The sequence below is a fragment of the Brachyhypopomus gauderio genome, unplaced genomic scaffold, assembly GCF_052324685.1.
Source record: "Brachyhypopomus gauderio isolate BG-103 unplaced genomic scaffold, BGAUD_0.2 sc88, whole genome shotgun sequence".
Classification (NCBI taxonomy): Eukaryota; Metazoa; Chordata; class Actinopteri; order Gymnotiformes; family Hypopomidae; genus Brachyhypopomus; species Brachyhypopomus gauderio.
The window spans coordinates 554,532-578,322 of NW_027506909.1; the positions used below are offsets into that span (position 1 = coordinate 554,532).

At 43.5% G+C, this 23,791-nt stretch overlaps 1 protein-coding gene and 1 long non-coding RNA gene across 9 annotated transcripts in view; one reads left to right on the forward strand and one right to left on the reverse strand.

The window, feature by feature from the left end:
• The window catches only part of rap1gapa (RAP1 GTPase activating protein a), an 86,092-nt gene extending 62,577 nt beyond the window's left edge, over window positions 1–23,515 (reverse strand). For 4 of the 8 annotated variants that reach the window (XM_076991941.1, XM_076991936.1, XM_076991935.1 and 1 more), the window contains exon 1: window positions 251–392. In XM_076991941.1, coding sequence (XP_076848056.1) covers window positions 251–257 — 7 coding nt within the window. In that variant the 5' untranslated portion in view covers window positions 258–392. Of the gene's footprint in view, window positions 1–250; window positions 393–23,224; window positions 23,308–23,413 lie in introns of those variants that run through there. The other 4 variants (XM_076991937.1, XM_076991942.1, XM_076991933.1 and 1 more) reach the window with 2 other exon arrangements.
• On the forward strand, window positions 81–3,349 carry LOC143493485 (uncharacterized). The gene is made up of 5 exons (XR_013125480.1): window positions 81–203; window positions 304–395; window positions 783–872; window positions 1,078–1,462; window positions 2,201–3,349. It is a non-coding gene; the product is annotated as an uncharacterized LOC143493485 (long non-coding RNA).
• Window positions 23,516–23,791: the final 276 nt, after the last annotated feature.

Sequence of the window (23,791 nt, forward strand, 5' to 3'; positions counted from 1 at the left end):
TTTCCAATTGATGACATCATAAGAGTGGCATTAGCGTGTTCCCCCCGCGCTGGGCTATCAGGGCTGGGGGAGAAATGAGTCGTCTCTGCTGACAGTGTCTTCCTCTCAGCTCTTAGTACGCCCGCAACCCCCGTGTGGTGACGGTGAGGGTGCAGCTGTAATCACACTCCACTGCATAACCCAAGCGCAAGAAAACAACCAACGTGAGTGAATGAGAAAGCAAAGCTGCCAGAAGAGCTTGTTCTCTTACCCTCCATATGCGCCAAAAGTGAAACTCCTTTTTCTCTGTGGCATGGTGTCCAGTGTGGCGAACCCAGGCTCTGGGAGAGGGAGTCAGTGAAACGCTGGCACCAGAGGAAAGCAGCGCCTGACAGAGGCTGGCCAAGCCTTCCAAAGTGAGTGAGTGAGTGTGTGTGTGTGTGTGTGTGTCCACTTCTCGTCCACTCCCATGACTCTCTCCCTCCCTCCCTGTCTGCCTCTCTCTCTCTCTCTCTCTCTCTCTCTCTCTCTCTCTCTCTCTCTCTCTCTCTCTCTCTCTCTTCCCTCATTTCTCCTTCAACCAGCAAATTATGGGGGTGGCTGAGAGCCTGGTGCTGACCATTTGCAGTCACCCCGGTAACGAAGAGGTGCCCACTTAACACGCTTCCTCTTATTTCAGACGTTCCATAAACAAGCCAAAAAGGAGCAGCTCCCTGTGTCTGGAGCTCTTTAAAAGCGAGTCTGTGAAAAACAGATTAAACTTGCAGGTGTTTGCTGCAACAAGAAACAATTTTTATTTTCAGTCTGTGGATCAGATAGAAAAAGCAGAGGGATCTGAAGAGTTCAATGTGACGAAAGGCAAAAACGTTAAACGGAAGGTGAAGACACCAAAGGTGAGTTACAATTATAGTATGAGAGTTGCAGTTTCATTTGATACACTCACTACTCTGTTAACCAAAGTTCACAAATCACTGCGGACAGCCGTGTAGCCACTAGGGGCAAAACAAAAGAAAAGGGAAGAGATTCTTATTGTAAGTCCAGTAAGCTGTGCTGTAGAGAGGTAGCAATGTTATGAGTGTGCCCCCCCCCATTACACAGGCAGTTCCACTCGTCTACCACAAAGCCAACAGGACACTCTTACATCAGTCTGAGTGGGCGAGAAAGGGGCTGTCCTTCCTGTCTCTCCCCAACATTTGTCTTTCTCCAAGAGGGAGATAATCTGCAGACAGACTTCCACATGGGCGGCAGGCTCGGCTCTCACAGTGACCGGCCTTCCTTCAGTCTTACTGGGGCCCAACCCGCCTCTCCCCTCCCCACCCCCGACTCCCGACAGCTTCTCCAGCCCAGTGAAGGTCACGCACACACACGGTCGCCAGAGTCAGCAGTGCTGTTTGGGGACAAGCGGCTGTCCTGCGTCTCGCAGGTCCGCTGACTCGGGCGTCTGTGTGGAGTCTTGGACATGGACAAAAACCCAGAGACAGAGGTGGGTGTGGAATCCAAGACTGAACTCAAGGAGAAGTAATGTTGATTTAAAATAATTATTCATCATGTAAAAGTCATCATGTACATTATGATTTAGGAAAGTATGTAGTAAAATGACTACTCCAATAATAAGTTACTTCATGTGATCTCATTTAATCAAAGTACAAACTGCAAAACCACATCAAATTATTATTTGATTATATGAACATTATTTCTCTTCAAATTATTTAATATAAAATGCATTGAAATTGTATTAATACGTATTGTCACTATATCTGCCTGCACATACATTAAATACATTTATTTTATTTAACATCAATGCCATATGAAAATTTAATTTTGCAAGATTTATTTTACATGTTCTGAATTTCATGTTATAATATAATGGGATTTCTAATAGTCAGTGCCTGTAATTTTCCACAAGGTATCTTCCCTCAAATGCTCACAGTTGCTAGGGTGACTGTCCTTGCATAATCTTGTTTGGAACGCTTTTTTTTGTCCATCTTTGAATATAACTATCTCTGCGTAAAAGTAGAGATCACTCTCTCTGCCTCTTTCTCATTCTCCCCTTTCTCTGTCTCTGTCTATTAAAAAGTACTGGGCTCTGTACAAATAAACATGTATACATAATTCACGTTTGGCTTTTGTTACACTGGACGAACCACTTACATTAATGTTTGAAAGAACTGGATGCGGTTATGCGATTTAAGGGTGATTCTCTCATTGATTTGGATTTCAGACGTCAGAGTGACAAGGGGAAGGAAAGCCCTGATCTTGCTGAATTGGATGGAACCCAAAACCATCTTTAATGGGGGCCGTATTCTGCCATTAGCAAGATGTGGGACTACTTAGCTAACATACTATTACCACACAACGAAGGCTCCCTGCCAGCGTCCCCGTCAGCAGTGGCAGTATTTCACGTTGTCCTGCCTTTTCAGCTAGATAGGTTTTTAATATATATTGTGCACTTGAGTGTAATAAGTATCATAATGGATTTGGTGATCAGTTTGTGTTTAGTATTTTTATGGGAATATTCTGAATGGAGCTCCTGACCAAGTTCAGTAGATATTTTACTTTCTGTGATATATTGCAACTGGTTGACTGATTAGCAAGGCTAGCTAATTTGATAGCATACATCGCTGAACTAGACAAGCTTAAACAAGCTTATCTTACTTTACCTGCGCTTGTAGGAAGTTGTCGATATATCCATATATAAAATCAGTAGTAGCAGGACACTCAAAACAGAGACGTCAATGCTCATGTCACTATAGTTAAGTACAAGGTGTGGCAGAAAAGTAATGAGACAACACAGCAAACGATCTGGCAACACTGCACTGTTCCTATATCGCTTGCATGTGTATAGTGCGAATTTGAACTCCTTCCGTTAACTACGTTATTATTGTTACTGCTATTAGTGAAGTTGTGTTTCGGAACAGCACAATTTGGAGTAACATTGTGCCATTAAATTTTGTGTTAAGCTTGGAGAATTGGCAAGTGTGACGTTTGAAAAGTTAAAACAGGCCTATAGGGAACGTTCTTCATCTCGAGCTCAAGTTTTTCGCTGGCACATATAATTTTTGAAAGGCAGAGAATGCGTTGATTATGAACACTGTTCAGGGAGGCCTTCAACTTCGAAAACCGATGAAAACATTGCACGTGTGAACACTCTTGTGAGATCAGAATGTCGTTTAATATTAAGAATGTTGAGTGAACACAGATTTACCGTTCATCAAATGTTGACTGAACATTTTCACATGCGAAAGGTCTGTGTCAAAATGGTGCCAAAAGGTTCAAAAGGCATTCCTGTGGTAACCCAGCCCCCCTACTCACCTGAACTCACCCCTGTGACTTTTTCCTTTTTCCTAAACTGAAAAATGTCCTCAAAGGACGTCATTTACAAAAGAGTGTAACGGACATGCTGAAGACCATACCGGTTGAAAACAGCGCTGCTACCAAAAGTGGGAACAATGTCTTCATCGGTGTGTAGCTGCCCAAGGGGACTATTTTGAAGGGAATAACATTGATGTTTGAAAAAAATAAAAACTTTGGTAAATAAAAAATCTGTCTCATTACTTTTCTGACACACCTCGTACATCATTAATTGTACTGCATTTTCAGAAAAAAGCGGACAGTTAAAAGTAAGGCATTCACTGGAACACTGCAATGATTCAACAACATTACTGATCATCATTAAATCATTTTTTTTATGAAATATGAAATTGTTAGTGTTGTACAGTTTGTAGTGTTATACTGGTTGGAAGGTATGAACCTAAATTCAGGGTCCACTGTTCCATTGTGAAGTCTCAGCAGGTGTCATTGGGGATTTCACTTCCACATTTGAGAGTCCAGGCCATGGGATTACAGGGAGGTGGAAATATTTGTGTTGAATTCGAACATTAAAAAAATGTAACGAGATTAGAAAGTGGGTAAATAGAACAGAGTAAAAGGTTTGCCCTTGTAAATGTACTACAGTAATAGTGAGTGAGACTGTGCCATATCGGTCCCAACTACAACAGACACATGGCTGTGATTGACAGATCAATAAACAGCGCTAGCCTACACAACCCACACTTTCAGAAGCCAGACCGAAAACAACAGGGACATCAAGCTACCAGTAAGCAGATGAAGAGACCCAGGCGAAGACCTTCATTTATATCCTCCCAGCTAAAGCCCTGTGATGCTGTAACAAACGCCCTCCCAGAGTGGAGTGCGAACGCAGTGGAAGCAGCTGTTTCACGGGCTACTGAGCAGTACCTCGCTTTCAGACCCTCTTTGGTGAGAAGGGTTAATTACATGATAATATTCACACTTTATCCTGACTGGCACATTGCGCGGGACGGGGGCCCATCAAAGAGGCTTGACTGAGGAGAGCAGGAGCGAGGGAGAGGAACGGGAGGAGGGAGGAGGAGGAGGAGGAGGGAGGAGATGTACAAAGGGCGATTGTGCCGTAAGGACGGAGGAAATAAGTTAAGGGGTTTATCCGCACGGGCCCATTCCTCTCCACCACTCTGCACGCACACGCACACACACACACACGCGCGCGCACACACACACACACATTGTGGAATAAAGGAAGAGATGATGGGCCTCTTACATACCTCACCGCTTGAGTTGCTTTAGTCTGAGGCTACAGCGACGTCACTTGGCTCTTGAAGGGAGGCAGCGGTTTTGTGGTGTTCGGTGATGTGGCAAAGGCATTTCGAGCCTCTCCACAAACCCCATCTCCGCCGAGCGAGTCCCACGGCTGGGAGTGGGGCCTGTGGACCAGCACACTCAGGCCTTTCACACCGGCTCGTTAGAGGAGCTGTGCGTTAGGGTGGAAAGACAAAACAACTGCAGGCGAAGCTGCTTGTACAAAGCATACACGCACACAAACGTGAGCATGCACATGCTCGCATAGGTCACGACCTTCTCCCCCTTTGGAAAGTGTAAAATTGGCTTAATGTCTGTGGCACTCATCATTTCCCCATCAGGACCCTAGGTCAGGTTTTAAACCACTTTAGGATGTGATCAAAGACCTGTAGGTCAACGGGACAATAAAGGTTGATACCCAACTGCCAGCTCATATGGACAAATGAGTTATGAATCATAGCCTTTCATAACCTTTCATAAATATTTTCTATATAGCACATGCATCCATTACAGGCCAATGATTATCCTCCCATATATATGGTCAGAATTACATATAATTTATCTCTATAGATTTTTTTGTTCAAGATTCATTGTGGTATACTGTATAAAGGCAAACCCACACCGGCACAACAAATTTGCCTTTCCAGTTATAATGGGATCGTTCTCATCACGCCAAGCCCCCCATCAATATTACTGTAATGAAACATTTCTGTTCACGCTGGATCAATGGGTTGATTTGGTGAGTAGTTTATGAGCTTCTAGACAAGGTCCATCTCTCATGGCCACTGACTGCAGCAGCAGGAGGAAAAAGATCCATACCGCAATAGTAATGGCGCTCTAGTTCTGTATTATCTGTGGTGCGGGTGAACCCGGGGCATGGTGCTGGCTCTGAGACATTCTTACCTCTGCCCACGGGGCAGCTCTGAGCTCGCCTACCTCGTTCTCTCCCCACAATCAATAAGACACTGAGTATAGTGCGGGCCAATCAGAAAGCCACTCTAAACACCAGACTGTGAACATTTAGACCATGCCAAACACCATATCGTTCAGTTAACATGAAAGTAAACAAATCCTATATTTTGACTGCCTCTCACCAATTCTCTTTGTCATATCTTTTTAATGCTACTTTGACACACACTGACATACTGCAGTTATACATTCAGGCAATACTGACCCCCTCTGGGAAACAGGGAAACTGACATAAATTACAGTGTACCTGCAGGGGTTCGTGCATAGCAGAAAACACGCAATCAATTTAGCATTCAGTACCTGTAGAATATGAAGTAAGCAGCAAAGGCAAAAATCTGTTAAAGTAACAATCAGATTAATCATAATTAAATCTACATCTATTGCATGGAAAACATCTAGTCTACCATCTTCAGAGATGTCTGAGACTATGCTACACAACCACAGGACTAGTGCCAGAGACAGAGGACGGGAGGAAGAAGGGAGGGCCAGAGAAAGAGAGAGAGAGAGAGAGAGAGAGAGAGAGAGAGAGAGAGAGAGAGAGAGAGAGAAATGTTGATGCCACTGTCACGCATGTTGTCTACAGTGAATTAACTTCCTTGACAGAATGATGTTGACATGAATACTGTCTGGGATGGAAGGACAGTGCGACTGAGGGACAGAACGAGAGGGCGGAAGAGAGCCAAGACCACTAGACCGTTCAAATTACAGTAATGAAGAGTCCTGCAGTGCAATTAGGATAATTACATGTGTAACGGTGTAAAGTCATCCAGACAGACCACATCGGCGTGTTGTACAGGTAGCGCTACGTGAAGGTCTGGTGGGTCAGACCGCAAGTGCTCTTCACCGCTTCTGTGCCAAATGTCACGGCAGGTTTTTACTAATTCATACCTACTGACTGGCCACCTGTGGTCAGCGTAGGCAGAGGTTATAAGGTCCAGCGAGCAGGCCGGGGGGAGAGAGGGGGAACCCTCATGGACGGATCCTGCTCTGTGCCTGCTGCCTGATCCTGGACACATATTATCTGCTGCCTGCAGTAGGACGGTGTGAGACAAGGTCAGACCCAGTGCACTTCTGCATATCGTTGAAAGATGCAGGTTGAGTGTGCAAGCCCTCTGACCTGTAGGACTCAACACAGCTCTTTAGCACACAGCACTGTGACGAATAATGACTTTTAGTGGACGCATGGCTTAAATCAGTGAAATATACTCTGACTTTGACCACCAAACTATATGACACTTAACTGCAAAAGACAGACAGTTGTGGTGGAGGCCTTGCAGCAGTTTGTAGAAGCATGCACTTGAAGTTTTTGTTATATTTACAATTTGTTCAATGAAAAATCTGTGCTTTGCATGGTGTCATATCATCCCCGTAAACTACAAGTTTCTAAGAACTTCTTGATTTATTGTCTTAACTATTGTGAAACAAAACATAGGAAAAAGATTAGGGATGCACCGAAAATTCGGCCACCGAAAATTTTCGGCCGAAATGGCTTAAATTTGCATTTTCGGTTTTCGGCCGAAATACTTTCATCACCGAAACAACACGGCCGAAACAATGTGCTGTGATGACGCAAGCAAAAATCGCCTGCACGTGTTTATTTGGATAAAGCTAGCAAAAAAGTTTTCCAGTGATGGCGCCAAGGCAAAGGACATTACACCAAAAATTATGGAACTCGTTGCCTTAGACGATCAGCCGTTCTCTGTCGTAGGGATTTCGTAGGCTAATAGAGCACATTGAGCCCCGTTATGTTTTGCCGAGCAGACGACATTTCTCAGAAGTGTGTTTACCTGAGCTGTTTAATGTTGTTGCAACTCACGTCACGTTTTTATGAGAGAATTTATATTTATCTTTCAGGCCAGTCAGTTATAATTAAATTTAACTCGTATAAAATACATATATTTATCCTCTCGGATAAAAACGGTCTGCAAGCGAGTTAAATTTAATTAGTGGTCGGCCGTTGTCAGCGGTATCGCCGTTGTCAGCGGTATCGCCGTTAACGGCCCACCACTAATTTTACTTTATAATATGCATTACTGTAATGTCAGTGCTAAATAAATATTTTCAAATCAAATTTTGTAGTTGATTTATTCTTTGAATAGCAATGCCTTGATTTTAGTGAGGTTAGCCATAAATCCAATGTTACTAATAATTGGCATAATGTATTTCGGTGTTTCGGCTTTCGGCCTTGGTTTCCTCATTTTCGGTTTTCGGTTTCGGCTAAGAATTTTCATTTCGGTGCATCCCTAAAAAAGATGAATAGATGACAAAGGAACTTCTCAGGAAGTTCTTCTGAGTTTGGTTGATATCCGTGACATTAGAGCTAATATTACACTTCCTGTTTTACTTGAAAAGGTTCTCCTTCTCATCCTGGGACCCCTGGAGTGGTTTAATGAAATTTCTACTGAAGAGGAAACGGAGGAAATGGACTGTCTGTCATCTATGACTCCCCTCAAATTTTACACACACAATTGCACACAGCACTCAATTAGGGTTAAGAATAGATTTGGCATAATAAACACTGATTTAAAGTGGTTTGAGTGGTTGGTTATTTATCAAATAGAATTTTTATTTGCATCAGTGGGAGATAAGATGTCCATCATGGCTGATTGTACTTGTAGTGTCCCCCAGGGTTCCATTCTTGGCTCTATTTTATTTTCTTTATATATCCTATCGCTTGGGGAGTTGATCTGACATTTTAAAGGTTTTCACTTTTATGCAGATAACACATAGTTATATCTCTCTGTGAAGTTTAGATGATTAGAAGATTATTAAATCTACTGGACTGTAGTATAGACATGAAGGGTTGGTTATCTAGAAAAGTTAAATGTTAAATGAGGACAAGATAAGGGATCCTAATTATCAGTCTTGATTATTTGGGGCAGCAATTGTCCTCACACACCAAAATGTAATTCTTCTCCAAAAAACTAGGTGAAATATTTAACTCTCAGTTAAGTATATGCAAGTTTCTCATTGCATATACAGAACGCACTTATTCTTATTAACTGAGAATTCAATGTATGAAGTTGATGCAAGAAATGGAGATAGATGATCATGCGTTCATCTCTTAGCTCCAGCTGGTTCAAACCCCTCCTTCTCACTATCTCATCTTCTCACTGGGCCCAGGTGCAGCAAACACATTATTCTAGTTCTGGCCTCATTTCACTGGCTACTAGTGAAATATAGGATCAATTTTAGATTACTGGACTCACTTATCAGGCACTGATAAAAGGGACATTTTCATGAACTCCTAGTGATTTATGTTGGCAGAAAACTACTGACGTCTTCATGTCAGGGGTTCTTCATAGTACCAAGGACCAAACTGAAGCTGAATGGTGACTGAGCCTCTGTCACTTGGGCCTTTAACTTCTGAAATAGGTCCTGTTTTTTAATTCTTTAGCCCTTCATAGGTGCCCAATAAAATGTGCCCTTTAAAAGGTGTGGGTGTTTTCTATGTTGTAACCTCAACTTATAGAGTTCTACATCGCATATCGCCTCATGCTGCAGGATTCACGTAAACACAGTCATACGAGCCCTGCAGTAGATGAGTTATTAAGCTCTCATACACATACGCATGTACATATGAACATGATGTAGCCTCTCACATACATTCAAGTTCTTGGTCTATTTATTCCCACTGCACAAGTTTTGATGATTTTATTTTAGGGACAGCAGATTGCAGTAAACTTTGGAACAATGCATGACTGTATAAGCTCTTCAGAGCCAAGCAATGCCCAAGCATGAGGAATCTGAATAAATGTTTCCTGTGAGTGCTGAGTGAGTGATCTATTATTTGGTGTGTTTTTTTTTGTCCAATGGAGCTCTTAATGTGGGTTCAATGGCTTACACACCTCTGCTCCTGCTCAGAGCTACACATACAACAAACTAGTAAAGTGTCTGAAATAAAAATAGCTACACATTACTGCCCATTATTCCCAGAGGCAGAGAACATTACACCTCATTATTCTATGAGGCAAGGAACCTGTACAAACATACATTAATTGCTGACATTAGGATCAGTTATCAAATCTTGCTGCGTCTTCTGTTTCACAAAGCTCTTATAGTATGTGAAACCCTGCAGAATGTTCTTTTCGATTTCAGAACCTTTTCCTCCAATGAATGTAAATACTCCTCAGTCAAAACCACTGAAGAGGAACTTCAGTATTCTGAGCCTGGAAACCAGGTCATAGGGTGTTGCAACTAGGGGTTCCTTTGTGAACGTACATCATTTTCAGAACCTTGGACAGCATAATAATATAGCACAGCACAGACCAAGCTAAAACAACACATAATTCCACTTTGTATTTTCTTCGAATCAGGAAAAGCACAGCATACGTCTGTAGCAATGGTACAGGTATGTAATGGTACTGACATTTGCCACAGTACAAACAACTTAACAATTCAATTATCATAAATAATAAATCAATTCTACGTTATTAAATACAGTACCTACCCCGTGTAACACCATCTCTCTTTTTGACATTTAGGACGCAGATATCTTCCTGCGTGTGTATCGGAGCGAGCAGCTCTGCACTCTACACACACTGCCTGTATCTCAGCAGTGTGGAGGCCTCTCTGCTTGCACCAGTGTGACAGGTCCTAGCCGGACCGTCTCTACCACACCGCGAGGACGCACGCACAGGTCACAACCCACACCTAAGCCCGACCCACAGTAATAGCATGCTGCCGAGATTCGAATTTAGTTAAATGTTGGCTAAATGTGCATGATCTGTCTGCTGACACACACACACACACACACACACACACACACGTATTTGTCTCCGTTTGCATCACGTGTTTGTAAACATGCCGCGGGTGCCTCGTGAGCAGTGTGAGCGCACTTCGGTATTTCTGGTTTAAAACTAATGTTCACATGGCTCTTCTGAGCACACACACGAGCGGAATGGCAGCATGTGCGGTGGGTGAGACACACACACCCCGCCTCCCTGTCCACACACACCCCGCCTCCCTGTCCACACACACCCCGCCTCCCTGTCCACACACACCCCGCCTCCCTGTCCACACACACCCCGCCTCCCTGTCCACACACACCCCGCCTCCCTGTCCACACACACCCCGCCTCCCTGTCCACACACACCCCGCCTCCCTGTCCACACACACCCCGCCTCCCTGTCCACACACACCCCGCCTCCCTGTCCACACACACCCCGCCTCCCTGTCCACACACACCCCGCCTCCCTGTCCACACACACCCCCCTCCCTCCTCCCCTCCACATTTTCTCCCTCGTCCTCTCTCTCTGATCGCTCATAGGGAAAAAAAAAACCCACGTTAGCATATGTAGGCCGTGTGCCTAAATTAAACACGTTTCAGGCAAATCCCCACGATCCCTTCAACGCAGCGGTTCAAGGGAGACAGATGCGTGGGCTGCACCCGGGGGACTCGGCGCTGACGGGTTCTGCGCTGACGGGTTCGGCGCTGACGGGTTCGGCAGCAGCGTCGCCTCTGCGGCTGGTGTGAACTAACAGACTGCTGAGGGAGAAACATTCGGGAGGGTTAGTCACAGTCGCTGATGAAGACTGATGAAGACTGATGCAAAGCAATAACAGTCCAGGAGCTGCTTCCTATATACAGCAAGCCAAAAGGAAATGTAATTACTCAGCGGGAACTAGAAACATGGACAAAGAGCCACCCCAGGATAAAATCTATTATGTTAAACAAAAACCAAAATGAGTAATGTCTAAGAAAAGAGAAATGGATCATTGTTGACACTGATACCTATTGCGTTTACTGGAGAACACAAAGAAGGAATTTGAAATGTTTTTTTAAATTGTATTTTATTTCATATAGACCCCTAAATCCTACTGGCCCCTTAAGAGTGGTGAAGCAGGGGGAATTAAAAGGCAAGGTTGTGAGATATTAGCCTGGGGCAAGGTGTGAGTAGGTAGCAACAGGTGACACTGGACACAGGAAGCTGACGATGGCACCTTTCACTCCACTCCGCCGGGCCCGATAGTTGGCTTTGCTACTCTTTCGTCTAACGGACCGGTCGTCAGCAGCAAGCTTCCTGGGCCTCTGTGACATGAGCTGGCTTTGACTAGAAGCTCCTGTCCATTAGACACTGCCGCTGGTGCTATCTCTCTACATTCCACCTTTACCTTCGTTTTTACCTTTGCTGACTAACGTGTACGCAGTAGAGTCTCGGGGTACTGGACACAGGCAATTAGCCGAGTTGAACAAGGAACATGTCCCTGCCTTTTCCCCTTGTACATTCTTATATGCAATATTGCGTATGAGGTCTGATTATGTTTTGTAATCTCAGCATTTATTACTCAACAGTACAGGTGCAAATGAAATATAATGGTGATTAAAGTAGGCACTATCTTTAGTTTTGATCACTATTGAAAAATCCATGGAGACCCTTTGCCTCACTCTCCTACACAGCATTAATCTGATGGGTCACACATATATTTAAATATTTTTCACTTTCAGACAGGACAGACAGGACAGACGAGGACAGACGAGGACAGGATATTAGAGAAGCATAATATATAATATCCCCACACCGAATAAAACTCAAATTTGACGAAGACATAAAAAAACAGAGAAAACAGACAGTAGGCACTGTGGTGAAATGTTCCTCTCAAATAAGTGACAGGCTACATAGTACTGGTGAATATTCTAGTAAACCAGCACAATGCTAATTCAGTCGTATCCCAGCCCATCCCATTAATGAAGCCAGGACCCCTCGCCCGTAAAGCACCGCGGCACAGGAAGAGAGTGCCTCTCTGGCACTGGCACAGGTCATTTCATTTCTCACAATGGCATCGAAAGAGAAGCTACTGTCCCCCTCTCCACTGTGGTGCTCTGGAGGATCCTGAGACCGACGTGGCTGGTGCAGAAGGCAGAGAAGGGTGGAGGCAGCTACAACACCCCCCTCCGCCCACTTCTCCACAGCTGCTGTAAACCTGCAACATTTCAGGCTCATACTGAGATATCATAAAGTGGAAAAGATCAGCCTGATGAAATCAGCACGAGCAAGCGTGTGTGTGTCTGTGAGCGTGTGAGCTTGTGTGCCTTGGACACAAAACACGACTCTAGTAACATAATGTAATGAGCACAGCGCTGTAAGAGGAGCCATGAATATTAATGTCTTCCACCCCAAGAAAACTAGACGAAACCACCTAAACTGGCAGCACTTCCACTAACAGAATTAGTGAAGGTCACAATTATGGAGCCAGCTTGCTAAATAGGGCTGGCAGCACATTATTGCAGTAATGTAAATTGAGATATTTCAGAGCCAGACCCGATAAAGTATTAGGCGGTTTAACTGCAGTGGCATGCAAGAATTGAATATGCAAGCCCACGACTCCAACAACATGCTAGGAAGTAATAACAGTAATAGCTACATCTAGGAGAGGTGTTTTGCTAATGATGCTGGCAAATATTTTAGCAGGTCAACAAATGCAACATAAACTGGATCCTGTAATCTTTCCTTTCTGATTCCATGTCATCCATGTTTGATATGCATCAGATATAGGATAGTCTCCTAACTGTATCTGATTAGATTAATCTGAACATCAGGATAAAAAAATTAAACAGCTTTATTAGATAGATCACATAGAACCTGAAAAGTATAATAAAATATGTGATCTTAAAAATGGTTGCAATTAAACTCAGGCACATGTGCTGCATAATACTGAATACCTAACAAATTCAGTAGAAGAAAGAAGAGGAAAAGAAACCCAATTTCAGTCATTGTAAAAGCAGGTTTCTGGTAGATAAATGCTGGAGACTATACTTCCTGAATTTCCAGTTGAACATAAGCTGTGGTGCAGACAAAAACATGTCACTTATGAAGGAAAGGGTTTCAGCACAACACAGTGTTTTTCAAGAGAGTATTATGAATTGATTAATTGATTTTCTGGTAATTAGTTGAGTAGTTTAATTTGCGCACTTCATTTTTTCACATTTTGAATAACACTATATGTTGCTAATACTATATGCACTAAAACCCAGTGCATGATGGGAAGCACTCCTCAAACCTATCTGGCGTTCAGTTCTAGAACTAGATAACTAGATAACTTTGAGATCTCCAGAGAACATAACGATATGAGTCAGTGGCCTCTTTGGGAACAGCTGGATAGCCACACTGCCCTCTGTGAAGTCCTAACTTTCCCCTCTACAGCTTTGCTGCATGCACCACACAAGATTTTCCAGACTCGCACAAAAATTGTGCATATAAGCAGTTAGCTCCCTATGCACCAGTGGAACAACCTCATCCTCCAAGCCTAAACACCACAAAAGCCTTCAGGCTACAAAATTAACTGTTTCTAGATAAAGGTAAATCCTGAGCACTGAGCTTTTTAAAGGTCATTTTTATTTAATATCTATTTCACCAAACAGCTTCTGTAATCACTGCACTGTTCACAGTGATGACTGAACTAATGTTCAGGGTTCACTTTTCTGTTATGTCATATTTAGGGCACATTACCATAATCCACTTTAGAATCAGACTGGCAAAAGCAAAAGAAAGCATGGGATTATACATATTTACTCTGTTCCCTGACGAAGAGCAACTAGGATTGTCACATGGGCTATCACGGCATCAAATGTCTGACTGAAGACACTTTTTACTCACACCTGTGAGATAGAGGACGCTTTGGGGACAGGATGCATGACTCAGCCCTCACATTCCTAACCCTACGTCACAAGCATCTTTCGTCAGCTGTGGATTTCGCCCTTCGCCGAGCTCAGCGGTGAGGCGGAGTCGCCTTGTTCTTCATCCTCAAGGGACGGTGGTTTTATGCATAACCCCACATTTCTGCAGATTCTCTGGGAAGCGTAACTGTGAGAGCTTGCACATCAACGCACCGCCGACCCAGAGGGGACAAAAACAGGAGCTTCTGAAGGAACCAGCTCGCTGGGGTGAGAGCACAATCCCATGTGGTGAGGCCCGACTAGTAACTGCACAAATGTCTCCGACAGAAACACCATTAAAATTGGTCCATGGTGCAGCCATTCTTCTCGTGAATGGACCCATACTCTTTCAGGCAACTTCAGACCTTTGCTGATGTAAGTCCAACGAAACAGCGTCGGTATCCCAGAGCTAGAGGCACTGCTTAGGCAAATGCCTGCCACGGGCTGGGCTAGCCAGACAGACGGCCGGTCTCATGTTTGTAAAGCATTTATGTACGTGCCCACCACATGCACAGAACATTAAATGTGAAGTCTCTGATGTTCTCCAGCTTCATAAGATGTTAGGAACAACTCTAACATTAGACAGCTGTACGTCACAGGCATGTACGTACATTAGGCCACAGTCTAATATTGGAATCACAGTAACTTTTGCCTCTGCCCCAATCAATGTCAGTAATTTGCCTTCGAGATATTCTAGCAGTGAATACAATCAAAGGCGTAGGCCAAACTCTGGCCTATGAAGTCTTGTTCTCATCGACTCTCACTGCAATGCACACATGTGAGTTCACAGAGATAAACATGGCCATGTCACAACGGTCACTTATGTCGTGCACAAACGCTCGGTTCTTATTCAGGACTGTACATCAGTGTCATAGCAGGTGTGACATCCTGTGGCTGTTTGACCCTCTCTCCCCATAACACTTTCTCTCTCTCTCTCTCTCTCTATATATATATATATCTCTTCCTATCTCTCTCTATCCATCTATTAAGTAGTCAGGTAGTATTTTCTATGCTGCAGTTCTATATTTATGCATTGCCTCATTGCAATATCAATTGCAAACTTTAACATGCAATTAATTGAGTTATACTAATAATTACATAATGTATGTGCTCAAGTACTCTGTATCTAGAGCAAAGAAAGCTTCAGTTTTATATACTGCTAACACCAATTCCTCATAAAATATCCATTCTGCTACACATTTACTAGGTTAGACCACAAATGAAGCTAGTCGGATGGTAACCCTGTGAGGAAGCAGGTTATTTTAGGATTAAGGGCCCTTCTCCTCTGCTCTCAGGGCTCTGGGTTTACTCTTCACAAGACGCCTGCTAGGGGAATCCTCCGTGCTTGCAGGGTTTCGGTACAATTGCATGCTTGTGCATTCTCTCACCAGCTTAGACAGTCAATATTTGTCCAGTTGAGAATGGGGACTCGACAGTATCCCATACACTCATACCCATACGTGTTCTGACGAGGAACCCAGATGCTGCACGACTCGGCTCATGTAGTATGGAGGCGATGTGCACACTGGTATCGCGAGTCTCATCTCCTTCTGCTGCAGGTTAACAGCGCCCCAAGGATGGTGAGGTCAAGCAAGTTTTCTCCCAACCGTGTGAGAAACCTTCATGGACTTCTTTACCTCACTCCCTCCCATTACTATGAAGCGAAAGGACCGACTTTACTTCTCACAAAGCATCGTCACTTCTCCTTTTCTCCGCTATAGAACATTTACAGTGCGCATGGCTGGAACAGGGAGGGCTATAAGTTCACTCACCCTCTTATAAAAATGTACCAGATGATCTATTTCGTTGGAAGACATGCTACCTGCAGGGAGCCCGCTGACTGCTCTGGTTAACCAGATCAGATGTGCGTCCAATCACATCCTCCACATGACGTGTTTTGCTGCACTTTCATTGGACAGAGAGATGGCAGCTACGGTGATGGCTCGACGCCATTTGTGGCTAATGCCGTCTGACGTGCCTGACAGGGACTGGGTGAATAATTTGGATGAGTGTCTCTACTCAGTGGATCAGCGTGGTCAGCTGAGGCCATTCAAGCCAAATCTGAGCTTACAAAGCAGAAAACAGAAGCTTTTCCCAAATGCCCAAATGCCACACGAACGTTCGCAATCCGACTGCTTTGCTGTGTGAAAAGGCCCGTTCCATTGGTTAGCCCCCAGGTCTGTAGAAGGATCTGGCTATGAAGATGAAAAAGCAGTCTTTGTCCTACCTCAGCACACTGTTGTGCAAAAGCATCAGAATCTTGGAGAAAAGGCTCACCTCCAGTCTCACCTTGAGTGCCACCCAAGAGATATCATGTTTCTGAACAATGTCTGAAAAGGACGTTTTACCCCAGCTCAGTTTACAAAGCACCTGTTGTTTCAAAAGACGTGTACACGTGCGTCTCCATACACTAACTGCTTTATGTGAGCGAGGGCGCCCCCATTCAAGATCACGTGTGTTTCTTAATGTCCTCGCAACTCTCTGGTCTTTTTGCACAGAAATACAAAAGTTGCCTTATGTTTCTCAAAACAAAATAAAAGTTCCCTATTGTGAATGGGTTAACAAACATGGGTTCAGTGACTCTGCAATCCTCGATTTGTCCACTGGTGGACAGTTTCACTCGACAGTTCACAGCTCTCAAGGCAGGACAGTGTGCACATGCCGTCTCGCCTCGGGTCGTCTCGGGCTACCGCATCACACACTCCCTGCTCATGCCAAATGGTTTGTGTGCTCATAGCAGGCAATGAACTGGCAAACCCCAGAGAAACAACCTCTCCTTCAGAAGCGGAGAGCACTCCTGTGAACTGCATCACTGGGCGATCAGGGTCTATGTCCAGTTCGGAATCCACAAGCGCTAAATAAGCATATGACATAAATTTTTTTGAAATGTTAACACTTTGCCATTTAGAAGGTTTAGCAAATGGAACAGATTCACTTTGACAGGTCTTATGAATGCCTATCTTCATTTTTGAATTCACCCATGGACACAGACACTACCTAAGATTGTCAACTGAGGGCGTCACTTATGAGTTTTTCGGAGCACCAGGACAGATGGCACTTCCTTCGCAGTGCCAACACGGACTTATGTTTCTTGGTCACAACTAGCCTCCTTGGGATGTGAAGTGATATATTCAGCGGATATGACCAAACCCAATGCCGAAATGGATGTATTAAAAGCGACTGAGAGGTGCAACCACAATCATCGATTCCAACTGAGTGCAAAGCTTACTGTAAGCAGACACCTGTGTCACAGGGTGGCATCAACAGATGTCTCCCTGATGGGTTGTGGGGCATTTTGTAACTATGCCACGCTGAGGGGGCGTGGTCCCCCAGCACAAATTCCACATCACTTGTTTTGAAACACAAACTGTTTTCCTGGCTCTTCAGCTGGGGGCGCCATGTGCTGAATCAGAATGGATGGCACATGTTCTTGCCCCACCTTGAACCCATCTCACTCCCTTTCTTTTTCTTGTTCGAAGTGGTCTTGTTCACTAAGTGCATGCACCAGGTTATCTGAACCCAGCAGACCTGGATTCGGGTCTCCAGGGTCAGACATAAAAGTTGATTTGGAAGCCATATTGACTTGTCTCTAGGCTTACAAAAATCTATTATGCTCTAAAATACCAGAAACAGGACTCTATGTGAGCCTCCAATAAATATGTTTTGGATCAAAAACAGCAAGCTCCTGCTCTATTTCTACTGGTCCATAGCGGAGAATAAGAGGTTGTGTTTGTCCTTGAGGTTTGGGCTTTGCAAGCTCTACTTTTCCATGTCCTACAAACAGTGGCCACTAACAAACTACCTCACTGACTCCAAAAACTGTTGTCAAGGCATTTCTCCGTGTCATTATAAGAAACATTAACCTCTGATTCATTTTCCATTCCAGGAGTTGTCTTAGCAGTCATCCCACATGAAGGAGACCAAACTTTTGAAACAAACATCTGTAAGGAAGTCTCCTGACATCTTCATGGGAAATGAATACAAGCAACATGTTTGCTACCAATCTCTTAATTACTTATCCATATCATGAGATTAAGGGTATCTCAGTGACTGCTTCATGTGAGAAAGTAATAATTCGTATATTGACTGCAGGTATAAATGATCAGATGACATTTTGGATATTTTAAAATAGCCACAGCAAGAAAGCGGCAGTCCTTCAGTGCTTGTTCTCTTTACTAATGTCAGTTAGTCATTATGACAAATAGACACAACAATAGTAATATTCAAACATCTCTCAGTTGTACATTGTGGATTTGTATACTGTTGTATTTTTTAACTGATAGGGTATTTTTTACAGTGACCCATGTTTAGCTCCGTTAAGCTTTTTACAAAAGGTCAGCAAGTCCTGCAGAACATAAAGCGAGACTCATCAGCTCAGTCAAGGTCCCACACATCATTACAATGACAAAACCAGGACATCCATATTAATAATAGCATACCCAATATACAACACACGCAGCTTTGTCATATATGATCTTAAAAATCAATATCCGCTAAGGCCATTTTTAGTTCAGTCAGCCCAGGAGTGCTTCACAGTCTTGCCTTCCCCCCAGGTTATAAATTATTCATATATTTCAGACTGAGGACAGATACACTGGGTGATTCTTTCTGGAGATGCACTTATGCAGGGCCGAAAAGTCTGCAGAAGCTGCGCTTACCTGCAGACACCTGGAACCGGTGTGGAAACCACTGATATTCCAACGTGTACAGGCTGGTGGGAGGGGCCACGACCCCCTGTCCATCTGTCTCTTATTTAATAATAAATAAGTGCCTGGCCTTCACTGCTTTTTCATTTAAAAGAGAACGCTCCAGGTCCCAGCTCACGGTCCCACCGGACACACACACAACGGCCAATCAGCTGCAGAACTGGGGGCTGTTAGCCCCCCAGCAGGCTAGGGTCCAGCTTGCCCAAGTGCATTATGGGAGGGCAACCGTCTCTGCTGAATAACGGGCTAACCCAGGCTGAAGCTGCAGAGAAGCCCAGCCTAACAAAGCTAGCGTTCCTCCAGCTGCCCTGACATGAGGTCACGTTAGCCAAACACGTTCCAAGTAATAAGGCTTAAAAGTACTAGCAAGTGTTCTAATGCATTGTGGTCGAACTATTAGAGAGCTTATGTAAATTTTGTAGCAAATTCTTAGTGATTTATTACTTTTATCAAGCTACAAACCATTTGTCTCTATTTGCACATGTGTGGTGTGAAGGTAATGGAAAAGCTTTCTTGTTTGCTAACTTTCTCTTCTAGATAACGGTGATACAAGACAAAGGTTCATAATCACAAAGTGCTGTTTTACTCCAAGTACTGACAGCTTTACCCTTCACAGAATCCTCTGTGAGCCATGCAACAGAAATTACTTTGGTTGGTGATTTGAAGAGACTCACTGCATTTTAAAAAATGTTAATTGAAATGACCAAGAAAGTTTGTAGTACAAAATTGAGTTGCATTTTGCAAAGGGCAAAGAGGTTTTAGAAAGGCAGTAGTTGTGATCGTCTCTATTCGTACCTTTGGAAGGTGACCGCTGTCTGTAATATAGTTTGTCCCTTTAGGCCAGGGTAAATGAAAATTTCATTTCATAGAACCCTCACAATGTGACATTTCAGGGGTGGTTGTTGCACAGTAATGACATGACAGCAAAATGCAAAAATAGCCTCACAGATAGAATAAAGGTCAAGAGTGGAACTGAGAGTCGTTTGCTAAAAATGGCATCAACTGTCATTTTATTCAATTACATCCTGGGTGCCATTGTTGCTTCTAAAGAGAACTGGATCCATTTGTCAGCTTGAACCCTCATGAATCCATGAATCCATCACACAAACACTGCTCAGCCCTGCTGGGCTCCTTCTCTCTCCTAGAGTTGAATGTATTTCACCTTGCAAGGTAAAACACAATACAAACACTGATAAGTAACTACTGTGTTAATATTATTGAAGGCCTTGACATTAAATCACTGGAGGGCAGTATTCAGATTCATGGATTAAACACAAGGTACCACATCTACCTCAGAAACTGCCCAGAGTTTAGTGGATGTCGATAAAACACTGTCTGCAGCAGCATTTACTTAACAACCCATCTTAACAGAATAACTGAATCAGCTCTCTCGGCATCAAAGGCAAACAGACCACAGTCTGTTCCTAAATCCTTAATCCATACTGCCTTAGCGTCCTGGGCCATGGCACAATATTCCAAGGAGAAGAGAATAAGCCAAAAACACCCTGCTCAGTCCGAAGCAGTCTAATGCAGTCAGCTCTCCTTAATCCATATTAGAAATCCACCCCCCACCCCCGCAAGCTGGCGAGGACGCAGTTGCAGTTATCGTTGACCTCGATGCTCAGTGGGCTGTCCATAGGCTGCACACCCGAGGACACGGCAGGGCGCCCCCTGCAGCTTTCATTTGCAACAGCGCTGCGGGTGAGCACAAAGACGAACAGAGATGAAAGAGGTGCCTGTGTGATAACACGGCTGAACGCTGGAACATGTGTTCACACACTGCGTACACAAGAACACACACACACACACACACACATGCACAGTAGAAAGTGTATGCTTCAGTCGGTTTCTACAAAAAAAAGATAATTTAACATAATTGTGCAAAAGCAAGTTTCAGATCACAGAACGAGGTTTTGCTGCATTAAGATTCTTGTAAAAGACGCTGTAGTATCATAGAGAAGTGTTGAACTGTAGTATCATATAGAGAAGTGTTGAACTGTAGTATCATATAGAGAAGTGCTGAACTGTAGTATCATAGAGAGAAGTGTTGAACTGTAGTATCATATAGAGAAGTGTTGAACTGTAGTATCATAGAGAAGTGTTGAACTGTAGTATCATATAGAGAAGTGTTGAACTGTAGTATCATATAGAGAAGTGTTGAACTGTAGTATCATATAGAGAAGTGCTGAACTGTAGTATCATATAGAGAAGTGTTGAACTGTAGTATCATATAGAGAAGTGTTGAACTGTAGTATCATAGAGAGAAGTGTTGAACGGTGCTGTGAGGTAACTCATGCTGCTCTCAGTCTCACTGCTGAGGCTCTATGGGACATACGGAGCGAAAGGGGTTGTCGTTTCCTTCTTATTTTCATTTTTCTGTCTCTTTAAGATTATTCTTTTGCTGTCCCCAAAAGACAAATCTCAGAATGGGAAGCAATAGCACATTTGTTTCTCTTCACTCTGTTTATAAAGTGAACAATAATGCACTTTTTGAACTAGACTTTGTCATTACTGTGTAATGTAAGGCACACCGTGATAAATCTGATTTGCAAGGTAGACCATGGTTACTGGGTAGAATACACATATACATATACATATACATATACGAATATGTAAAATAAGCAAATGTTTAATGGCCTGATGAGTTTCACAAGTTCAGTGAATCTGTACCACACAAATCAATTGTCTAATAAATGTATGATTTCCAAATAACACACGAGTGCCACAATGCTGTAAGCCATAACCTGGATCGCTGTCCTTCAGTACGCTCAGTAACTGGCATGAACTGTTATGAGTTAAAGCAGAATATTAGAACCACCCATAACCACCTGCCTCGTGCTCAGGTGGAGCTGTGGGGGTGTGTGTCAAGCATTAGGTTAGTAGAACCAGCCCACTCCCAGGAGGTAGCCAAATCCTCAGCTTTGCAGAGGACGGTCCACTCACCCTGAATAAACACACTTTGGAAAGGCAACCCAGCCTCAGAGCAACACGCGGAAACCCTCGGAATCTGTCCTTGACTGTTCCTGAGAACAAACACATTCATGAAGCCCACTGTGGGCCTGGCTGTCACATTAAGATATCCTTCAAAGTAGCTAGGGCTGTTTTCCTTTATCTCACAGCGTACTGCACCTCTCTACTCAAGCCAGAGCCCAATGTTCTTTCCTTCTCTGCAGTTTCTTTGCTATGGTTGCATGTTCATTCCACCATATACCGCATGTGGAAAAAAATGTTTTCTAGATGTTCCAAGACACAAGCACAATGTGTTTCAGCATGCTCACTTAGCAATGTACTGCGTGATCTCTCCACACACACGCCTATATCGAGCCATAGTAGCTGTGGAATGCATTATTGATATAGTTCATGAAACCTCTGACATTAGTCAGCAGCTGAAAACAGATCTGTGGCTTATCATATGTACCATGTGTAACACACAGGGCAGAAACCTCAGTATCCTGCGCTTTACGCATCCATCCTGCCAGCTCCACGGAACGGATCACGCCTGCAGCAGTTAAAAAACACCAGTAATGTTCTCTCTTTCTGCTGAGATGGTTTTGGGAATGGAAAGATCATAGGAATGAGTGTGTGGGTTCTTTTTCCACAGAGTGCTGCTGACAGCGGCAAGAACCTGCTCAGACATTTGTGCAGAGTCTGAGATGAGGTGAATATCAATCAGGATATAAAGCAGGCTCTCGGGCAAACGCTCAGGTGTGAGTTTGTATCAAAGACTCACTTGAGAAAAAGTCTTTACAGCAGACCAAGGGTTCCAACAAATAAAACTGATGGCACCTGAAATGCCCAAGAAACTCTGAAATTTAAGTGCTGGGTCACAAACGTATCCACCAACAAGTGAAGTCATCTTTAAGACATACGTGACAGATCGATCTTATCTACACCATGAAGCCTGTGACAACATCCTCAAGGGTTTCCCCTAAATGTTTCGCATATACCTTTAAGTCTCTTCTTAAATATATACTCGTGGTTTCAATTTATTGAGGAAATCTGTCGATGTGATGTAGCACTGAAATACTTGACTAGTATATAACTGAGCTAATTTTATTTTATTTCACTTGAATGACGGCCTAGATTTATCTATATTTAAATTACAGGATTATATTCTCATTGGAGTAATCGTATAAGCGCACGGAAAAATGATGTGGCTTGGAGCATGTGCGCGAAAAGTATCGTGATCAGCGGAACTCTAACGACTCCTGCTCCGCGAACACCAACACTTCCATAAAGCACGTAGAAGATATAAAGCTCAAAAACGTGTGCTAAGACATTTTTGCTTACAGCGACTCACTTTCTACTGATGTTGTCAGTGATGTCTCAGCGACGAGATCCCGCCAAGCTGGGCGTGCGCCGGGCAGGCTGCAAACCTAATATCTGCGCACAAACCACAAAATTCAAGTTGACAATAAGAAAAATACAATGATTCCAGATATAAAAACAATTTAAAGGCGTGAAGATGACCTAATGTATAATCGCTCACCGTTTCTCAGCAGAGGACATCAGACTGCTCCTCTTTCCTTTAACGTGTAAACGGACTCTGGTTACAATTTACGTGGAGAAGACGCACGTGACTTGATGGCACCGTTACGCGCGAGGACGGAACGCCTATGTGTGTGTGTGTGTGTGTGTGTGTGTGTGTGTGTGTATTTCAAATGAAGTTAATTAGTGAGCGAATAATAAAAAGATCCATTTCACTGACAAAATGACGAATAATGGTTAAAATTATTTTGCACCTTCTACACTCATGCACGAGAACATGGCACAGCCGTAACCCTGCTGAATCACAGACGTAAACCCTTAATCACTTCAACAATGACATGAAAACATCTATTTACTAATAGATGTAAACAGATGACTA